Genomic DNA, 21,672 nt, shown 5'->3' on the forward strand with positions numbered 1-21,672 from the left:
AGAATTTGGTCCCTTTGTATCCTTCCCTTTGTTTCATGGGCATGGTGGCTTTGAAGCTTACAGAAGTGGAAGTGAAAGTGATTGAGCTTGCTCAGTGAGGCTTGTTCTACAGGACAGAGTTGCGCAAATCACGCCTCGTGACCCATTTGTGGGTGTGTTTATTAACCCCAATGTACAGTACTTTGGGTTTGTTAATGAGCGGTGAGGACATTGGCTAGATAGCTCATGTCAGCATCACCTTAGCCTGTTGGAATATGGTGGCTGACAACTCCGGTTTTTAATCTGTCAACGACTGCAATTGGGGCCTTATCTACAGTATTTCATCACGATTTATAGATTTGATTCTTTGCTTAATAGATGCATCCTTACCATTGCCACTGAGATAAACTAAAACATTAATGGTATTTGGGTGAAAGCTGGAAACTCTACAGCCTATGCCTATATGGATATCATTTGTACTTCAGACTACTAGAGGGTGGGTCGCTGGCATGGTTTACTTTCACAGGCGCATGCTTCCATTTGTCATTGTTATGCTAAACGCTGCTTTGGTATAGAGGAAATTAAGTTAAGGAGCTGTCCAGCAGCAGTCTTGCGGCTGTCTTGTCTTTATCATTTCCATCAGTCTGATCAGAAACACATTGAGCTCCCACCAACAGAGGGTCAGAAAGTCACGTAACCTTAGGCAGGCAGCCATTTCCTGAGCTCTCCATCATGGATAGGCTCTGGTGGCTTTTGGCAGTGATGTAACATGTAAATAGGGGAGTAATTTACTTGTGACCTACAGAAGCAATGCAGTTGAGAATCTACTGTGTAACAAGACAACATTCTAACTGTACACACATAAAAGGAATTATAAGGTACCAAGTAAAACTTCATTTAGATCTACCAAAAATGTGTTAACAAATTTCTTTGGTAGACTACTTTCATTGAAAACGGTCTAGTCATATCTGTGGATAATTCAGCCACATTGTTAATGAACTTTTTCAATGGGGACACAGAAATATAAAACAATAAAAAATGTTTTGGTTTTTTTTATTTAGGTGGAACTCTTTAAGCTTACGGCAACATCACAGAGGAAATAAAAATGACAAAAGACGATGGAACCTATCCATAAATGATTTGAGTCAGAGCAGGCTAAATATTCTACAAATCCAACAGGATTTAGGACAACTGATATATCTGACTGAGGATATAATCCAGTTTGTCTACGATGGCAGATGGAAACATTTAAAGTACACAAAAATATATGTGTACTGCCGCTACATATTGACAAATAATTAGCCAGGAAGAGGAGGGTGCAGCAGTGACACCATGGAGCCATAAACATTAGGTGAATAAGAGGCCACATTTGAAACACCTGCATATGGTTATGTATTGTCTCACCATAGAGCATATAAAGGTCATATGTACACTTTATTAAAAAATAGCTAATCAGGCAAGTAAGACAGTAACAGAACGTACATTAACATCTGATGAAGAGTTTAAGAAAATGTAATGAAACACAAAGTCAAAAGTGGAATGTATAATAAATTGTCTTATAAGGAAATACAATTTATAGTCATTTAAGAGGAAAGGCTAGTGCAACTTTTACATAAACATCAACAACAGGATTGAACAGTGATACATTATGGAAATGACAAAATAGTTTTTTTATGCAAAGTGAAAAGATGCTATATGCTTGATAAAGTGATTTTGGTCAGTTTAATTTGAAGTCCCCAGAGTTGTTCCACATTTTGTACCTGAGTAGAATTCAGATTGTTTGTCTGCCTCTTTGGGGCAGAGAAATTCACATTACAAGTGCCAGCAAGAAGACTCCCAACTGTATGGAAGCTCTGTACATGTTGATGCTCAGGAAAATAATACAAAACAAAAACAGATAATCACAAAAAAAATCAAGTTCAATTAGGTGAATTGTAATTGTGAACTGCACGCTTATTCTGTGACTTTTTAAGCTTAACATTAGTGCTCTTGAAAAGGCACATCTCCCCTGCATAAATATCTGTAAAATACAGATTATATCACACAGCCATGCATACTGCTTCAATACTGTCGATTTATCATGATTGTAAACTTCAAATCTGAGGGATTTGATGATATCAAATAAAGACAAAAAAAATGTTCTTCTCATTTTCACTGTCTTTGGCCACGCTCCTGCTTGAAGGCCACAATGAACTTCCAGGCTTCAACATACTGGGACAGGCAGATCTGCTCCGGGAAGAACTCCTCCACATCAGCGGGGATGTCCAGGTCTTTGCGCTCCATGTAAGACACCAGTGTGATTTTCAGGCTTTTAAGAGACAAAACACACTTTATACATGTGATCTGACATTGCTATTGCAAATCATCACGCTTACACATACACACCTTCAAATCAAATTATTTAATTCTTTTTGTTTTACCAAAATAAAATATAAAATTTCTAGCCCACTGAAATGAGGCCCGAGTACTAGAGGTAAATTTTGAAGAGTTATCGATACATAAAATGGTGAGTTAATAGCTATGTTAGTTAATAATAGTGTTTACTGAGGCAGAGTGTTTCAACTTGATGGGTTCATTGTGATAGTAATAATTTTATCTTTGTGGATTTTCCATGACAACCAAATGCCATATGTAGAGAGCTAACTCTGACCAAAGTCAACTTCAGGTTTGTTTGCATGCAACATGCCAAATCCAGCCACGGTGGCTCATGGTGGGAACAGAACAACATCCCCTTTGTTTCAACAAAGAGCAAACATTGCACTCAATGTGTCCCCCCCGTCGTTAGACATGTTTTTAAGAATTTATACAATTTACAAGAGATAGCAAATCACAAATAATTTGATTTAAAACAAATGTTTTACCCCCACTCAGGCCTGTAGATATCAGGTGCGTTTGCCGTTTTAAGAACCAGCACCATGAACTCATGCATCTCCAGAAGGAAAGTGTCAGCGCTGTTCTTAGAGAAGAAGCCAGTCAGCAGCCGGTGCTCGTCCTCACCCAGGGCCTGTTTGTACTTCTCTGAGACTCCCACAAATGGATCCTGAATAACACAGGGAATGCATAGATAAGTGAAATAATTCTACAAACTTTATTTATTGAGCCATCTATAATGGCAACATTGAAAAATTAAGTCATAGATACCTTCTACTGCTACTATGAATAATAATACCATGTTACCTCTGTATCTGTATACTGGTAGCATTGTGTGACGCCTTACCCTCTTGAGCCGCAGCATATTTTCTGATTTGAGTGAGGCCAGCAGCTGCCACAGAGCCACACAATGCTTTAGACAGCACATGCTCAGGGCCTGTGGGCAAAACATGGAGAATGTTAACTTCCATCTCATGTCTAGCACATTAAAAAAGACCCAAACCATTTAAGGCCTCGTTTGTTTAAATCCAATACTCAGGGAGTAAAAGAATAGCATGATATCACTAAAAGTCAGATAACAGAAACTGCATATCTGGCAACCTGTTTATGTACAAAGTAACACAATCGACTGTATATGCTGTGGAAGCGAGAGAACGTGCAACAGGATAAAATAACCGGTGTCTCAAGATAGGCTGACCTTGAGGATGTGCGGAGCCATCTGGTTTTCCATCTGCAGCACCTCCTCCAGGTAACAGGACAGCTGCATGTGAGGCTCTCCCCCAGTCATGGCGAGGAAACCAAGGGCTACTTCCAGCGTGGACAAGGCCTCACACACCTCACTGTAGGAATGCAGCTCCCCAGCCACGGCAAACAGCGTGAGAGTCTGCAGAGGCTCCTGTTGGCACACAGACACAGGTCATTTAATCTCATGAGGGGAAATCCACAGCAACGTGTTTAAATTTACTACATACTGCACCGTATATCACAACTTACTTGCTTGACTTTTGCTTTTACATCCTTCAGGATGATGTCATAGTTGCGGTCATGTCTGTTCACTAGTGTTGGAATGCCCTGCGGAAAAGGGACAGGAGCACGAGTAAGATGGTATTTTATTAATTTTCCAAACAAACAGGAGTCATTTTTGTGCTTTCTGTTTGCTCACGTTGAGAGTGATGAGAGGTTTGCCCAGTAAGAAGCGAGAGACGATCTGTTGCTGGATCTTGGGCAAGTCGTACTCGTGAAGCGTCTCCTGCCCTCTCTCAAAGCTGTACTGGGTGTTGGACAGAACCAGGGGCATCAGGTCCCTGTCCAGCTCATACCGAATCACATGCAGGTCAGTCAGATCTGCCGGACTCACTTTGTAGCTGGGGTGGGGGGGTTAACAGAGCAGTCAGCTGAGAGACAGTATATCTGCAAACAAGCTTTTTTTCTGGTTTCTGGTGATTACATGGTAATTAAAAAGTTATCTTTCTATCCTGTTAACAATCTCTCAGTCAAACAAACACACAAATGTACTGTAGTGTGCATTTGGGGAAGTTCACAAACTTCAGCCAAACACGTGCAAGTGACATAAATGTGGCATTAGCGCCCTCACCTGGTCTCCTCTCCAGTGTGTTTATCCACACAGTACACCAGGTCATTGTGCAGGGCGATGAGGTAGCTGACTAGGGCTGTAGAGCACAGGCCCGGGCCTTGTCGCCGTGGTAACAGCACCTTGAAGTCACTTTTGAGGTTCAAGTCGTTCTGGCAGAACTCAGCTGGGATCTTAATCTCACCTGTGACAACAACATTTCAACTCAAGTCAGATCACGGAGCTGGACAGGGCCAGAGTTGGAGTGAGTTGTGTGTAGAGTTACTGTTTGTAGTTACCGTTAGTTGCCAAAGACACTCTGAGCTGATTCCAGGTTGCCAGGAAGATTTTGATGTATTGGTCATACCAGGCTTTCAGGGAATCTGTGCACATAATGAAAATGAAAGTGTACACACATGAACAGCTTAATAAGACACTGTTGTTCACATTAGTGGCTCTCACGTGTGGAAGAGAGCTTGCTCTTTTAAAGTGGCCCTATTATGCTTTTGGGGATTTTGCCTTTCCTTAACTGTGTTAAATAGATTTGTTTGTGTATACAAAAGGTCCACAAAGTCACAAAGCCAATGCCTTGGGTAGTTAAACACTGCTCATGACCTGGCTGAAACGCCTCGCTTGTACTTCAGCCTTTTCTTCCGTTTCTTGTCTCTGTCACTATGTAACATTTTCACATAATGCCTGCCTGTAGCTACAGCGATGCTTCCAGCTGATTATGTTAAGGGACATGACTTTTCCCGACACACACTCTAAACAGTTGACCAGTCACAATGGAGTGGGCCAGTTATCCAATCAGAGTAGACTGTGATTTTTAGTAAGCTAAAACAGAGCAGACTGAGGGCGAAGAGAGATAATGCAGCAATGTACAGTATGAGAACAATCGTGTTTTTTGAACTTTAAAGCATGAACCTGAAAATGGTCATCATATCGCCTCTTTAACAATACTCCATCATTGTCTCCATCCAGGTTAAAACAACTCACTCCTTGGCGGTTTTTAAACTATTTGTTGCCAGTAATTGACATGACATTTCCAACATAATCAGGAAGTGCGTGGAACTTTGTATCTCCTGTGTAAGTGAGTCATACAGTTGAGAACCACTAGTTAGTTAGCTAGTTAGTTTCAGTACCTGCTTTCTGACCGTGGAGGAATTCAGCAATGGTGCCACAAGTCAGCACACTGATGTTTTGAAACTTCTTGACCAGATCTCTCTGGAGTGTGAGTATATCGGGAAGGTGCTTCACCAGTCGGAGTTCTGCTTCCTAAAACAAACAAAAAAAAAAAAAAGAGTAAACTAAAATAAATCAAGCCTGAGTGGTTTGTTTAGATAATGGCTTGTTAAATGCTCTTTGCGCACTGGTAAAGCATGTGGAAATCAAAAAGGCCATTTTATGGCATACAAAATGATATATGATCCCTGCTAATTGTGGAACATTAAACAATGAAGTCAGATTTTCTTCAATGAATAAAAAATACATTTAAAAACACTTAGAAATAATAAATCACAACTAATATTCCACATTGTGGTTTTCAGTGCCCAGATGAAGGTTGTATTCTAAATAAATACTAGAAGTAATGAAATAGTGTGGTTCAATTAGACCCAGAGTGAGGGAGTCACCCCAATAAACCAGTATATTGTATGATGAAGAGACTACAAGATTAGACATGCTGTCACAAAGTGTCACAAAAAAAATTATCATACTTTCCGTAGTCATGTTAGTATACAACAAAAATAAGTTACATACATTGCAGCATTATAATGAACTGATGCAATAATTCCTTGATAGAGACCTGGTACTTTCTGATAAATATTGTTATTCTGTTTTATAAAGAAATGTTTAACAAAAAACATTTAAACTACCACTGCTCAATAATTAATTTCTATCTCCATCATAAAGAGCTCTGTCTGCATTATCTTGGACTGATGATCGGGTTCAGCATTATTTGAAGTTAAACCGCAAAATGCAGAGGACTTTTTTCAGCCCTGTGTAGTGTCTGCAGTCTTCTTCACAAGCATACAGCCCTAACAACCTCCAGCAATGGGGTACGGCAGTGTGCTCAAAGCTTAAATGCGGTGAGCACACAGTACTAAGGGTGACTCAGATGAGCATTTTAACATTTTGTTTCACTCATCTTCTCCTATCTGGATTTGGCGGCTGGGCAGTAAGAGGACACTGTTTAGTGCTCTTCTAGTAAATAAATCAAACTGAAACTGTATATGTTGCAACACTGCAATCGACTGGCATTGTGACGTGATTATAAAGGGAAATGCAACTTGTTTTACGCTTCAGTTTAGGAGTAACTTCTCCAAAACCTGCTATACATAGGAAACAGGATTATTTTGCGGTCTTTTAAAAAGAGGACTTGCATGTTCGGACTCTGTTTTCTTACCCTGTGCAGAAATCTCCAGAGCACAGGCAGGGTGTCTTTGCCATCATTCTGCTCTACAATGTGGGTGAGGCTCAGCAGAGACACTTTCTCTCTGCAGGTCCACACGGCAGAACTGTGGATCAGAGAATTTTGGGGAAGTGAGGCCAAGAAGAGACGAGGATCACCAAACACAAGCTTCATGATTGGATTGGCGGAGATGCGAGAGTCGCCCCGGATGAAGGTGTTCACTTCCTTTAGCTGTCTATCCAAGTGCTGTGGAGAAGATGACAGAAGGAAAAAAAACATGTTAAATGCAGATCTCTGACATACAGGCAGAATGACTTGCTGAAATTAGATTATGTTTGTTTTATTTGTTCAGAACAGTCTAAAGTATTTCTACCTTCAGCTGAGGTGTGATTATGGCGTTGCTCACTTCCATCTCCCATCCATTTCTAGCTTCTTTGGTGGAGAGCTGATTGTTATAAGGAGCAGGCCCTGAAAGGAAAAAGCAGTTGGGTTTAATAGTAGAAGGGAATCCAGTGAATCTAGTGTTTAATATTTGGGAGGGCCAAAACGTAGCCTAGGTAGGCAGGTCTCAAAACATAAAAAAATGTTAAAGCTATCTGAAGATACTACATTACCATATCATCCTGGACCAACTGGAAAGCTTGAAATAACTTTGCAAAGGGCAATCCTAACCTTTCCTGAATTTGTTGACTTGAGTGACTTACTCCATATAATGCCCAACAATTTCTGACCACTAGAGAGCACCTCTCCTCACTTTCCCATTTTCTGTCACTGTCCAGCAGCTGTACAGTAACAAGTTAGGAAAAGGTTCGGGAAGAAAAATAAATAAAAAAATAAAAACTTTATACAAGCTTTCACTATCTTAAGAATAGACGTGATGATAATAGCAGTAGGAATGTATGGTAAGAATGTGTCTCTCCAAATATTGACACTGCAGATAATAGGTTTTGCAGTAGGATTTCTGTGAGTTGTTCCTTACATTTTAGTTGCTGGTGGGGTTCCAGGAGGCTGCCGATGAGCAGATGAACAGTGCTGACTGTGTCGTCTGTCCCCTTACCCAGGGATCTGTTAAGACGCTCCATGTCCTTTCGCAGGTGAGCAAGTAGAAATGCACCTGGGTCACGGACTGGAGGCTTGATGATGTTAGAGACCAACTAGAAACACAAATAAAGTGGATGACTGACCAGACTCCCCCCTCCTAAACACAAACAGCAGGATATCGACAGGGCTTCAAAAGTACAATGACAGGGTTTGCATTATTTGTGAGCATGTTGTTGTTTTTTTGCTGTCCCATACAACTGTACCTTTAAACACTCAAGAATATATTGCACTGGGAAATGGGCTTCATTAGAACTACCCTCATTATTTTGTCCAAGCTACCTGTGGATGGCTGCAGTCACCGAGCAGCATGGCCATGTGAGTGAGCATGCGGAGAATAGTGAAGGGAACAGGGGAAATGTTTTTTGTGTCTAGCATGTCTGGATTGTCCCTGCGTCTGGGGTCGCCGAGGATGTGGCCCGTCTGAGTGCGGTCACCCCTGTCAGAAGACAAATAATAAATACAATGTAAAAGGAAATATACACTATTTAAATTCCTCCTGAATTAACTTATAAGCCACTTACTGCAACCCAACTACATGAAATCCCTGCACAGGCTGGTGGTTGCTTCCTCCAATCTCAGCACGACAGTCCAAACAGTAACTTCTTTCCATGGGCTGGCCACACTACAAAAAAAGAAACAAGACACAAGAAAATTCAGTATGAAAAGAAGACTATAAAAAAAACAAACAAAAAAAAAAAAAAACACACATTACGGAGTCAAACTGAACATAACATACCTCTCCAATTGTGCAGGGGTGACCATTTGGACAATCTATGGTGAAAGTAAATCATATTTTATATATATATATAAATTATAAATGACTATAAAAGTAGTGTATGTGGCTGTATAGAATCTTCAATGATGTTTCAAATTGAGAGTGAAACATTTTTTTCTGGCTGTGACTTACGGTACCACTGCAACGGTCCGAGAGCTTGTTGAGCCACTGCTAACATGTCCTCTGGCATGGTAGGCAAGAAGGCTGCCTGTGTCAACAGATAAAAAACACTCAATTCACTTTGAAGAAGAAGAGGCCTATTTGCCAACACTGACAGCAGCTGACAATATACATACCTGCATGTTGGCTGGTGACATTGCCAGCTGCTGCAGGGGAGCTAAGATCCCCTGGGTACCACAGAGCAAGACAGCAGCCAGGTGAACAGTTAAGTCCACCAACACACACTGAGCACCAGAAGTCCCGGGACAAACACCCAACGGCCCGAGTCGGTTGGTCACCAGAGCCCGGGCGAAGGCCTTCATCTCTGGGCTAGCAAGGAATTTGGAGGTCTGGATGTAGGCCTCCAGGGCTTCCAATTGCTGTAGGTACAAAATATTTATATATGGGTATTTGATAGATTTAATTCACTTTCCCAATTGCAAGGAAAATATAACTTGAATAAAAAAGTATAACTTGAAAATCACCATTGATGAACCACACATAGAATATAATATCATTTTTAAACAGTATTTAGAAAGGACCCATGAGGAACCGTGGCATACATGCAATTCTCGGCAGGCATGCACAACTCGTCACAAGACCAGTGAATGGCAGGAAGCAGAGCAGGGAGAAAAGGGTCAACAATAAGCCTCACTTTAGCTGGAAATATACAGTGTAAGTTACAGTGACTAATGAATAGAGATTGGAGGTCTGCAGCTTGTCTACATTAAAGCGGAGCTACTGTGTGTAACCCTGTCAAATCAGTTAACACTATAGATTTCTTTGGTTAATTGGTTGACTTCTGAGCAACTAACTGCTGGTTGTCTTCTTATTCTCTGGAAAAAAAACCCAAAACATTTTATGTTTGTTTGTATTAGATGGTTCAGTTTGCGTTCTCTCTCAATAAACCACACCGGAGTTTGGTTAAAAGAACACACAAGTTCAAGTCAACAAGCACAACAGATTATATAAGATCAGCTCAATTGGTCTTCATCTACCTCAGGCTTAGGATGGAAGCTAGCATTGGCTTCTCTGTAGAGAGTGGTGACTTCTCTGTACAGCGCCATCAGAAGATAAACTGTTGTACGCTGCGGTAAGCATCTGCACCCCTATGAAGAAAAAAATAAGCAACAAGATACCCATGTAAACATGCATAAAAGCAAAGTCTTGACCTGATGTTGTGTTAACAACAGGAAAGTGAAGTAACATTACCTCACAAGTCTGGTCCAGTCCATCCACTTTTGCTTCCATAAGTCCCTTTGCGACAGCATTTCTGATCGTCTTGTAGTTTTCCCCACACACAAGATACTGGTCTATTTGGGTGGCTTCTTCACTCTGGATGTAATGAATATGTAATGACACAATTTTATTACTGCTAAATTTAAATTTGAATACAAACTTGCCTTCATTTGGGCACTAACACTGAAAATCACAATGAGGCCATAACTGAACCTTTTGCAGGACTTCTTCAGGGAAGAGCCAGCTCATGTTATCCATTGTGAGGAGTTTCTGGACAAACTCCACTCCATGTTGGCTGCAGATCTTACGGATCAAGTAGACACGATACCAGTTGTTTCCACTGAACCTACACAATTTCATCACACTGGTCAGGAAGGCTGTGGTTCCACTTTTACCACTCTCTTGAGCCTCTGGTATGATTAAAAACAGAAAGACAAAAGACATTTTGGTAAGACGAACACACCAATCATAAATGTACTTACATGTTTAAGTCACTGATGACTGTACAGTAAGTGAGAAATTTATCAAAATTACGCACCTGCGGTTCTCAGTTTTTCCACAATGAGGCTAGCAACCATATCCAGGTCAATACGCACTCTGGCCACCTGCTGCAGATAGTCCACAGTGGCTGTTTCAGCAGACTGACCATGTGACTGCAGGTAGTCAGTCAGGAAGGCACTTTCATCCTGCAGGCACACCTGCTGGTCTGCAACAGACCTGAACTGCAACCTTTCAAACATTGAATCCTAAAGAAATGAAAAGGTAAAACATTAATATAACCTATGAAAACAAGTTGGATCACAATGATACTACAGTCCACATGTGCGTTAAGTGTATTTACATTTTATTTATCTTAACAAGCGTTGCTGAACAACACAAAAAGGCTTTATTTCCAATATATAGTTTAAGAGTCTGCATTCATGTGTACCTCCAGGCAGTTAATGTACAACAAGTACAGTTCAGTTTTGTCTGTTTTCTCCAAGATGTTGCTCCGCTCAACTGCCACGAGATGCTGCTGCAGGTAACCTTTCACTTCATCAAAGCTTCAGAAACAGTACAATTAATACAAAAATGTGAAACAGTGTAAAAATGTTAGTGAGTGTACATAAATCGGCCTTATACAAAACGAAACCATAGCAGCTCACCTGTACTTCAGCAGAAGTTTGAGCACTACCGACCGAACCACTGGATTTTTATCCACAGAGTCATCAAACGGTGAGAGCACCTTTGTCAGAATTTGTCGATTACCTGATAAACAAACAAAAAACAATGGTCAGAGCTGACAAACCATGTATAAGAAATTACATGGTTGTGCACACAGACAAGGGACCAGAGTTAGAGGTATAGTTCTACCTCTGAGAATGGGGACGGTGTTGGCCTCCACCATGAGAAAGGACAGCAAGTGGAGAATGATAGCTGAACAGGGGGGAGAGTTGTCCTTGAAGCACACAGTGGACACCAGGTCAATGAAGAAAGCATTAACCTGCTTCCTGAACTGAGCATGTTGATTGATAAGAATCCTACACAAAACAAGAGACAGAGTTACAATTTATAACAAACCAGTTTCACACAGCATATCTTATCTATATCGTATGAAGGAACTACTAACATCACAGGACGCATCAAAGGATTTTGTGTGTGTTTGTGTGTAAAGAACCACACCATATCTGTGCCTTTTAGGAAGAACAAACTAATCCACATCCAGTTACCAACCTTATGTCATCTGAAGGAACCATGGGGAAGTCGTCGTTAACTGGCTGCATGCAGAGCGGACAGTACATCTGACCGGGGCACAACCACTGTTTGATACAGGCCACACAGTAGATGTGTTCACATGGCAGGCAGAGCGGATCTTGGGGGTCTCCCATACACACTGGGCACAGCGTAAGGCCAAACCTTGATAAAACATAAACAACAGGTGAAGACACAGAGTAGAGGCAAAATGCAGTAGGAGAGATTCTTAAAATAAATGCAAAAGATAGAAAACTGAATTTCTACCTGAAGATGCGTTCGACTGCTCCATCTTTGCAGGTTTTAAGCAAACCGATTACTGCCTCAAATGACTGCAGAGTTTTGAGGTCTGAATTTGTTTCCAGTATCTTGATGAAAGAGCAGACAAAATACATTTTATTATGTGTGGAGGAATTTTTGTGGTTATTGTGGATACAGTTTTTTGGTACTTTATTGAATTCATCTCATAAAAATTCCTGTTACTGCAAAGAACCCAGACCAACCTGGCCAAGCCCTTTAGTGTGCTCCAAAACTAAAGGTGTCAGCTTCTTCTCTACCTCCTCAATGCCCAACAACATGTGCTCCACAAAAAGGGAGAGAGAAAAAATCCGATTCCATCTAGCTCTAAGAACAAAGAAACGCAAACAAATAACCATCCAACTCAACACAGCTAAAGTAGTATCTAAAGACAATCTAGAAACTTCAGCCCTTACAACTGTCCAACTTGGACCATTTCAATATTTTTAGTTAAGCTTTACTTACTGGACTCTACAGACGATCACCTTGCTCCTCTCTCCATAGCGTCTCACACTGTCCTCCGAGCAGATCAACTCAATGGGAACCTGGAGTTTTTTGACCTGTCTGAGCCAGGCTTGTCTTTGGGCGTCTGTGTCCAGGAGTGTAGGCTCCAGGTGCTCCACACATGCAAACGCAGCATACACATCGAGTACCTTGGAGACAGGGGGAATATGATCACTACAATAAAAGTAGCAAATATTGGCAAAAATAATATAATATTATGCTTTTGGACTTTTTCTCTTTCCGTTATTACACTCCCAACAAAGATCAAATACAAGTGAGATGCCTCACTCGGTTTTTGAAAATGAAACCATGTAAACCTATTCTGGTACAACTCCTATATAAAATTATGAACCTGAAAATGAGCATAAAATGACCTCTTTAAAGTCAAAATCATACATGCCAAATTCAAAAACCTTGAACAAAGTGGAAAAAGAAAAAAAAAAAAATTTAAAATACTTAAATAGTCTTTTGAGGCTCACCAGTTCATCCCTGTCACTGGCATGAGGATTCTTCAGGAGGTCCTGGGTCACCTGGGGCTCAAGGCAGATCATTCTGGAGAGGTTCTGCAGTCGGTTCTTGAACTCATGATAAGCAGCATGGACCCATGGAAGAGATACTGCCGTATCTGTGGCATCGAGCTGCAATCTCAGCTCATTGACACAACAATTCAAGGCCCCACACAGAAGCTAGAAAAGCAAATAATGTGCATTAGATTATACATGCACACACCATCATACAGATGTAGCCTGGAATGTAGGAGGGGCTTCAATTAATGCAGAAAAAAAACCTTCAGATCTTCCTGACTAGTCACATTCATCGTCATGGAGATGAAATCCTGAATGTAGCGGTGAAAAAACTCTGACTGCATTAATGGGTCTGCTTTCGCGATGTATCGTCCCAGCGGTGTCTTCCAAAAGAACTCATCAAACTCGTGTTGAGTGTGACCTGACAGACATATACATTTAATGTAATAAGCAAAAAGTCAACAACATCACAGTAGAGATATTTCAGTTATGAAGAATAACTAATAATAGGCTATTACCTTCATGTTGACGTGCATGAACCCAGAGTTCCTCCAGGTAGTTCTTGATCCTCCAACTGAAGGGCATGCTGCAGCTCATGTTCCTGTCTTGAGCAATGTAGTTCTGTACAAGAATTGTTCTTTTCTCAGAGCTGTGAAAGAGAAAATAAGAACATGTTTAAATATGCAAAGTAAAGAGTATTATAAGTATTTGGTATCCTTTATGCAAAGTGCAGTTATGACCACCACTTACTTGTTGTCCAGGGTTAGGTGTGGGATTTCCAGCAGCTTATCATTGCTAAAGATATCTAACCACAGCCTCTTGAGTGATTCTCCACAGTTACTATCTAGCAGGATGTCCAAGTTTTGGTCACGGTCAATGACTGACACCAGCTGCGCTAAGAGGGGAATGACGACAGCCTGAACGCGCTTCCATAAGGTTTGCCTGTCATGACCCCCCAAAAAGTTAACAGTGCTGTTCCAGAAAACAGGAATACATAAAAGTGCAAACACTGAAATTTTGCATTCTGTGCTGAAGCGCTCACCTGAAGGTGCCTCCTTCTTGCAAGGCATCAATGTTTGAGGCCTCTTTAATGACCCAGTTGCTTTTGATGGATGAGAAGGTGTTACCATCATGAGTTGCCAGCAATGAGTGAAGGTGCCTCTTCACAGTTTGCAGAAATTCACCTGATGAGTAAGATAACATGATGAGCATTGCAACTCCAACAAAAGAAATCCAGGGAAAAAAAGGTTGTTGTTACTACCTTTTATTTCATCATTGTCACTGAGGAGTGTCAGCAGGATCTCAACTCTCCGAGTACTGCGGACACCACTTTCCACCTGGTCCCTCAGCATGCCTACTGCGCTCTGCACACAGCTCCGCACCAGTGCTGTTGTATCCACAACGTTATTTAAGCCCTGCAGCAAGACACAGTGGTCAAAAACTGGTCACAAGTAACCCAGAATAAAATTAGATGTAATTGTTGTCAGACAACAGTGTGCGGAGTTAAAAATTTTTTTTTTCTAAAATTGATGCCCATATGTCCAATGTTATAAATGTAGATTTTTGGTTTAAGATACATTGTCTGTACTCACATTTTCCTCTACCTCTGCCTCCTCCTGCTCATTGTCAGTGTACATGTTATCCACCTCCATGGCTGTAAATAAATATTTTGCAATTTAGTGCCACAAAACATTTTTATGTGTAGAAATTTTTTAAAGAGGAAATTATATCACTTATTTATCAATTTGTTACCTTCAGGCTGATTCATTTTTGTTTCAAACATCTGACTGATTGTCATGTTTTGCAAGGCTTTGATGTCTGAAACAATGTCTTTTGATCGCCTGAGGTCATCAATGTGAGCTGATCTCCATGGGCCTGTAAATGTGAACATGTCTTAGATTATTCTATATTCTTCAAACGAACGAACATTTAAATTCACAAGCTGTAGTAACCTCACCTCCATGAAAGCCGATGTAAGAAGTCCCTCCTTCTATTCTTGGCAGTCTGGAGATGAAGTAGACAAACACCTTGCTTCCCATGCTCTCCTGACTTATCTTGTTGATTTCATTTATGGACGAATACCTAAAAACAACCAGCAAAACTCAATATGGCAAAACCACACATAGGTGCATACACAATAGAGAGGAAATGTTGGACCTACTTTGCAGATGCAATGACATTGGAACTATGAGAAGCTTCATCAAAATCGCACTGAATGATGAGGATCTTGTTGCAGGGTCCTGTGTTACTGCTTCCAGCTATGACAAAGTTCCTACAAGAAAACAGAGATTTTTATGTTTAGATTAAGATTCTCACCTCAAAAATCACGGCAGTTATGTATACTTGCTAATAATTATTCAATGCTTTTCTGAACTTATAGTACGTCCTTACAAATATTGTAACAATGCAGATGTTAAAATATCTGAATAGCTTTAATAAAATATAATAACTGCCCTCTGACATGAAAACATTTCTGTTCATCTTTTGTATAGGTTTACTAAAAATGCTTTTCCAAAAAATTAACAATTTTCATAGCCTTGTTTATTGCTTTTTACTATACGAGAATACCAACAAGCTTAACTAATATCAAGTGTAAAAAGATACGTTCTCCAATATATCAACAAACCTGATCTTCTTCAGGAAGGAGTGCTCTGTGTCAAACTGCTGGAGTGAGAGAAGCTCAACACTATGAAACATTTGTTCCAGTGGTTCCAAGTCAGATGCTGTTAGAAGTCTGGAGAATGTTGTCACCTGTGGTTTAAAATGGCAATTTTAAAGGTAAGGTTACTTATAAGGACTTCCAACACTATTTTTTAAACTGGTATTGTATGACAATTTTAGGGTTACCTCTGTGAAGGAGGAGTAGCAATGGACTTCCTGCCTTGTGTGAGCAAGAATGAAGTCAGCCAAACAGCTGTTATTCTGCTCTTCAAAGTAGACCCTGGCCAGATATTCGCTCTCCACTTTGGGAAGGCCTGTGCAGTCGAGCCGCACCACTGAGTCTGGTGTTGCACATTTGAGCAGTATGAGTTTAGCCTCGTCCAGCACTCTCCTCTCAGGATCTGAGTTCTCCAAACTTGCTTTCTGCTTCTCCATTACTTGAAGTACCACAGAAGCACACGTGTCTGAGTGGTAGCCAATGAAGACGTCTGGCGGTTGGTACTTGTAAGTCTGAGTTGCAGCTGCGTGTTGACTGCTGAGAGACACAAAAAGATTCACCCATCTCTCCAATTCATCCACCATCCTCTTCTGGTCAGCTTTAAGGACAGTATGGATGTCCAGGTAGTGTTTCTCCAGCCTGTTGATGAGAGGTATCGGAAACTGTTTGTAGACCACCTCTCTTTCCTCTATGACAATTAGCCGGAAGTCTTTGTGCACCCTGCATTTCACACGGTGGGTTCCCAGTCCAAGGTCCACATACTTCTGTCCTCCCAAGCAGACATAGTATTGGTTGAGGGCATCATAGAGACTTTCATAGAGGTTCTGCAAGTTTAGGAGCACAACGGTCTGACCTGTCTCCATGCAGATCTTTACTCTGTTGATGTTGCGGCAGATTTGTGTGTATTCTTGGTCTTTTGGGAAACTGGATCCAAAGATTATTTCTGGCTGACCATTTTCTGAAAAGAAGGTTTGCTGCAGGATCTGAAGCGCTGCATAGTTTTTTGTTAGCACCAGCAGGTACCGACATTCTTCTTCCTGTCCAACTGCCTGAATGTTTTCTCTCACAAACTCAATGGCAGTGATGTTCTCCAGGTTGGGTGCAATCTGCAGTCTTTTGGTAAAGACAGTAACGGCATCCACGTCATCCCTGCCACTGAAATTTCTCAACACTGCCTTCACGATTTGCTCTGCTGTGGGTTTCTGTTGAGAAGCCTTGGCCACTGCAAAAATCATCTTAATCAAGCTGTAATAGTCACGTAGGCCAAAAAATCCTTTGCCTTGTTTGCGGCAGATGTTCAAGTAGGCTCTTGCAAAAGGTTGGAAGAAATCCCTGACCTTCTCCAAAACCATTGCATCAGAATTGCATATGCCTTCAGCACTCTTGATGAGTTCCCTCTCATCAGGGTCACCGCGGGAGACAAAAATGCCTCTGTTCATCTTTGCAGGGTCTAAAGCCCAGTTGGAGATGCCAATGAATCCAACCTTTTTGTGTGGCAATGGCTCATCATCAATGCATCCCTCCTCTAGCAGTGGATGGAGGGTTTTCAGTGGCATCTTTGGAGAGTCCTCAGCCAGCCCAATCTCATCAAGAACCACAACTGAAATGTACTCTTTCAGGTTCTTTCCTTCCTGGAAGCGCCCACACTGTTTGAATGTATTAATGATGCCTTCTGGTGTTGAGTGAGGGCTACATTGGAAAGACACCAAATGGATCTGTTTAAGTCTTTTGTAGAGATCAGAATGAGCAGCTTGGCCCTGCATTGCATCTGCCACCAGAGTTTTAGACAGAGATTTTGAACTTCCAGGTTTTCCAACTAAGAAGAGAGGGATTCTTAGCTCAATGCAGAGAACCATCATGAAGACATTTTCTTTGAGGGCACTGTTTCTTGCAATAGTATCCCCCATTGGCACACCTCTCAAAAGTAAATCCTGCATGAGTGAGATTTCCTGCATTACCTTTGCTTGGCTGTATCCTGATGGTAGTCTTTTGCTGATTTTCTGTCTGTATTTATCCTTATTTTCCAGACAGGCATGGTAGCACACTCCTATGGCCATGACTAGGGACCAGAGCACAGGATCTCTGACCTCAGGCTGTCTCTGATGCCTTTCATTCTTCTCAGCATTTAGTTTACTCTCAAATTCTTCAAGCTCTGCTAACAACATGACATGGTTTTCATAGAACCAAACAAAAGTCTGCATGCAGCGTTCTACATCTCTCAGGCTCACAAAGCTGCATTCATCCTTTCTTGTCCGCATATACTTCTGTGAAGATGAAAGGACGTCAGTGATCCATTGTATGTTATTTTGGCCAATTTCTTTGTTTTCAACCACTCTTTGCACAATCTGCTGGATGTATATTTTCTCTGTGTGATCATTTAACTGGCCAAAGTCCCACACAAGAGGGATCATGCTTGGTGGCAACGCTTGAACTCTGTAGACTAACTGGCGGAGAGGGATGGACCCAAGCTTTTCATCTGTCTCTTCAGCTCGAACTCTGTACCCAAGGCCAGCTGATTCTAACCTCTGAATCATCTCATCTGTGTGCTTTCGGTAAGGGTTGCATGCAGCAATAATCTGCAACCCAGAGTTGGGTGTCAATCTTTCCCCCCTGACTGTCTTGTCACAGAGGACCTCCTTAATACTGCAGATGGCCTCGGTAGTGTTGGCCTCATCAAAGAAGAGAACAGAGTCAAATCCATAGTCTAGCTTGTTAATAGAAGCAATATCTTCCGCTTCTCTGACTTTGGTGTAAATCATCTCAGAAGTTGTCCCTCCATGCACCTTCACCAGTTTCATGTTCTCAGTGGCCACTCCACTCCTGCGCAACTCACAAAGGAATTTGATGAGCCTTGTCTTACCACACCCTGTTTCTCCCATGATAATGACAGGGATGCCACACCTGAACCGCATATGGATTGCCAGCATCTTCAGTATGTTGTCAGTTGTGAGCTCATATGTTTCATCAGGGTCAAGAGGCCACTGGATACCAAGGACATTGCAGATTCGCTCGATTTTCTCCCCTCTTGGAAGGCCATCAAAGTCGATGTTGAAAGGGACTCTTTGTAGCTTTAGGCCTTCATACAATGCCCTTGCCATGACATTCTTTTTTATCACCCTTCCAGAGGAGGGCTCAATGGCATCAACAGAGTTTTGTTCATTGGGCTCAAGATGGAAACCAATGAAGGTCATGGACACGTGGTCATCATTAAAGAAGATATATGGATGTGGTTCTGTTTCCCATCTCTTTCTAATCAAAAAAGGAGCCAAGTCTTCATCTCGGACACCAGTCAGGTCCATCTGCAGCCTGCCAGGACTCTGGTCAGAGATGCTGAGTGATGGAGTGGCAAAGTCCTTTGCCATTAGTATCATGAAGTCCACCACAAAGGTTTTGAATCCAGTTAGTGTGTCTCCAGTGAATGTGGCATCACAAAAAACAGATGTCTCACAGTCTTTCAGCTGAAGGTTAAGGAACCATGCAAAATTTCTCAGTTCTGCCCAGGATGGGTCCATAATGCCACAGTGCATGAGAAGCATCTGAAGACATTCCACGTGTGACCCTTCAACACCCTGATATGTGAACACATCGAGATCACTGTGGTTATGAAACCTTGTGAGATACTGGTATGGCCGCTGAAAAGCTTCATTCCTGAATTCTTCATCATCCATCAGTGGGTCGTCAGGGCTCACAATGGTAGGGTCATCTTGCTTTCTCATCTCTAGCATTAGCACCTCTTTGGGTGGTCGGCAAAAAATATTAGGAAACACATCCGTGAATGTGCTGTTCACAGTTTGAGCCTATGCAGAAAGAGATGAAAACACAAGACAGGATAAGCAACAGTTTTAAAACAAATGATTAGTGACTGTGCCAAACTTGCAAAAACTCTTACCTGCCGTGAAGCATTTCTGGTTGACTTGACAGTCGGCTCTAAAATCTCTATGACATACAGCTGCTTGTCGCTGCACTTCCACGTCTTTCCCTCAGAGTCCATCAAATAGCGTAGAATCAACAGTTTGAAAAGAAACTCATTGAGACCTTTCTGCACCTTTTCAAACACAGAAAATATAGTCCATTAACACCATATGTAAGCTTTCGAGACCTGTCCTATTAAAGTTATATTACACTAAGCTAAGTATTAATTTGAGACCCTTTACCGATGATGTGATGTCAAAATGGAACATCATGAGTTCCTTCCTCTTGGGTGTGTTCAACAGAGATTGAAGGATGACATTCTCATCAACATTGGGTTCAATCAAGCGAATGCATTTCATCATTGATGGCTTTTTGGTTGAGTGCTTCAGTTTTTCATACAGCCTCTTGATGTAGAGAGATTTACCTGCAATTAAATAAAAAGGTAAATACAGCAGGTATACTAATCTTTGAGTGAAATATTACCCATCAGTAAAATGTATCAATTTGAAATTGCTATTATATTACTATAAATATTTACACACCAACACCAGCCCTTTTGGAAGAGACGACACCAACGCACAGTCGATCTTTGAATGCAGCTGCAGCACTGCATTGATCTGCTGGGACAACAAAGTGTTTGTGGAGGTACCTCTGGATCCTCACGAAAGGCTCCTGGGGAACCATGTGCAATCTATACTGGCTGAAGGCTGAAGGAAGGTATGCATGTTCTCTTTCCGAGCTGCAGATTATCACAAGTCTGTAGTCTTTCCTGCTCTGCATTTTCATACGCTGGAAAAAGTTCTCAACTTTGGAGCTCACATCATAAGTGAGCAGATCTCCATACAGTAGAGAGTATATCTTCTGTCCCCTGTACCCTGTGCTGAGACAGCGTCTGAGGAATAGCTCCACCTGTTCGTACGGTGTTGAGGAGTTGCACAAGAGGACCTCATCATAGGTGGGAAGTGTCTCTTCTTCGCTACTCATGTAAATGGAGATGCAAGATGTCAAGACGTCATCATGCGGACAAACAATGAGGTTTGGATTTCCAGCGCCCAAGCCATTAGGAAGCTGCCTCATTACAAGTCTCCCAGTGTTATCATCAGAAATGTCTTCTTCACTTTCATCTTCTTCACTTTCATCTTCTTTGTTGGCTAGTATTTCTAACAGTCTGCCAAGATTTTTTATATCAAGAATGTGCGGGAGAAAATTCTTCATGTCTTTCATGTAAGCATTCCATATGAGATCAAATTTTTGTGAACCACTTGCTTGCTCCACAAGACTTGGCAGAAAATCCAATTCACTGGTGAAGTCTGGTTCTCCCAGCTCAGTTCTTGGCACTACAACAAAAGTCTGGAACTCAATGTCCTCATTTAGCTCTTGTGGTTTGGTGAGGATTTCATACTGGAGTTCATGCCAGACCTGTCTCAAGTCTGAGGCTGTGCAATTTGGCTTGACGAACGAGAGCATCATGAGAACTTGGTCCTCCACATTGGCTACATTTTGCTGAATCAGCTTACTGCAAAGGTAGACAATCTGTTCAGCTGTATAGTAGTTCAGATAGTAATGCTGGGATCTCTGTTTGTCCACAAAACCCATCCAATATTCCAAGCATTTCTCCATTTTCCTGCAAAATTCTGGAAGCTGCTCCTCTATGCTGCCCTCCACAATGACAACACTGACAACACTGCCCAGATTGAAGTCCATCATAATGCTCGGTTCCTTACTGCTTAAAGAGCAGTTTATTTGTGCTTCCCAGTGTCTGAACAGAGGATTTCCAGCAGTGTAGAGGGCAATGAATGCCTCAGCTAGTCTTTGAACACTGGCAAAAACCTGAAAAATAAATACAAACCTAGTCACATGCAACTTTGTCTCATTTTTGTATGTATATTTCATTCAGGAGGCATACAAGCTTGCTCCGGAACAAGGAAAACAATTTCATAA

General features: G+C 41.5%; 1 protein-coding gene across 1 annotated transcript in view; it reads right to left on the bottom strand.

Annotated features, from left to right (window-relative positions):
• Window positions 1-1,016: 1,016 nt before the first annotated feature.
• Window positions 1,017-21,672, bottom strand: part of rnf213a (ring finger protein 213a) — a 33,351-nt gene continuing 12,695 nt past the window's right edge. Inside the window, exons 25-67 of the mRNA XM_046029993.1 lie at window positions 20,274-21,561; window positions 19,974-20,155; window positions 19,709-19,864; window positions 16,008-19,616; window positions 15,787-15,911; window positions 15,322-15,432; window positions 15,118-15,242; window positions 14,913-15,035; window positions 14,753-14,814; window positions 14,422-14,575; window positions 14,203-14,344; window positions 13,911-14,102; window positions 13,679-13,809; window positions 13,424-13,581; window positions 13,116-13,322; window positions 12,598-12,785; window positions 12,339-12,459; window positions 12,103-12,203; window positions 11,818-12,000; window positions 11,458-11,624; window positions 11,250-11,352; window positions 11,033-11,147; window positions 10,643-10,850; window positions 10,318-10,514; window positions 10,078-10,200; window positions 9,864-9,974; window positions 9,003-9,245; window positions 8,839-8,914; window positions 8,668-8,702; window positions 8,453-8,553; window positions 8,211-8,367; window positions 7,810-7,984; window positions 7,204-7,298; window positions 6,825-7,076; window positions 5,563-5,695; window positions 4,720-4,803; window positions 4,445-4,625; window positions 4,013-4,214; window positions 3,844-3,921; window positions 3,548-3,745; window positions 3,197-3,286; window positions 2,841-3,019; window positions 1,017-2,287 (exon numbers count right to left, since the gene is read on the bottom strand). Of these exons, the coding sequence (XP_045885949.1) occupies window positions 2,131-2,287; window positions 2,841-3,019; window positions 3,197-3,286; window positions 3,548-3,745; window positions 3,844-3,921; window positions 4,013-4,214; window positions 4,445-4,625; window positions 4,720-4,803; window positions 5,563-5,695; window positions 6,825-7,076; window positions 7,204-7,298; window positions 7,810-7,984; window positions 8,211-8,367; window positions 8,453-8,553; window positions 8,668-8,702; window positions 8,839-8,914; window positions 9,003-9,245; window positions 9,864-9,974; window positions 10,078-10,200; window positions 10,318-10,514; window positions 10,643-10,850; window positions 11,033-11,147; window positions 11,250-11,352; window positions 11,458-11,624; window positions 11,818-12,000; window positions 12,103-12,203; window positions 12,339-12,459; window positions 12,598-12,785; window positions 13,116-13,322; window positions 13,424-13,581; window positions 13,679-13,809; window positions 13,911-14,102; window positions 14,203-14,344; window positions 14,422-14,575; window positions 14,753-14,814; window positions 14,913-15,035; window positions 15,118-15,242; window positions 15,322-15,432; window positions 15,787-15,911; window positions 16,008-19,616; window positions 19,709-19,864; window positions 19,974-20,155; window positions 20,274-21,561 (10,818 nt within the window). The 3' untranslated portion in view covers window positions 1,017-2,130. The remainder of the gene's footprint in view (window positions 2,288-2,840; window positions 3,020-3,196; window positions 3,287-3,547; window positions 3,746-3,843; window positions 3,922-4,012; window positions 4,215-4,444; window positions 4,626-4,719; window positions 4,804-5,562; window positions 5,696-6,824; window positions 7,077-7,203; window positions 7,299-7,809; window positions 7,985-8,210; window positions 8,368-8,452; window positions 8,554-8,667; window positions 8,703-8,838; window positions 8,915-9,002; window positions 9,246-9,863; window positions 9,975-10,077; window positions 10,201-10,317; window positions 10,515-10,642; window positions 10,851-11,032; window positions 11,148-11,249; window positions 11,353-11,457; window positions 11,625-11,817; window positions 12,001-12,102; window positions 12,204-12,338; window positions 12,460-12,597; window positions 12,786-13,115; window positions 13,323-13,423; window positions 13,582-13,678; window positions 13,810-13,910; window positions 14,103-14,202; window positions 14,345-14,421; window positions 14,576-14,752; window positions 14,815-14,912; window positions 15,036-15,117; window positions 15,243-15,321; window positions 15,433-15,786; window positions 15,912-16,007; window positions 19,617-19,708; window positions 19,865-19,973; window positions 20,156-20,273; window positions 21,562-21,672) is intronic.

Source organism: Micropterus dolomieu, linkage group LG02, assembly GCF_021292245.1.
Source record: "Micropterus dolomieu isolate WLL.071019.BEF.003 ecotype Adirondacks linkage group LG02, ASM2129224v1, whole genome shotgun sequence".
NCBI classification, from domain to species: Eukaryota; Metazoa; Chordata; class Actinopteri; order Centrarchiformes; family Centrarchidae; genus Micropterus; species Micropterus dolomieu.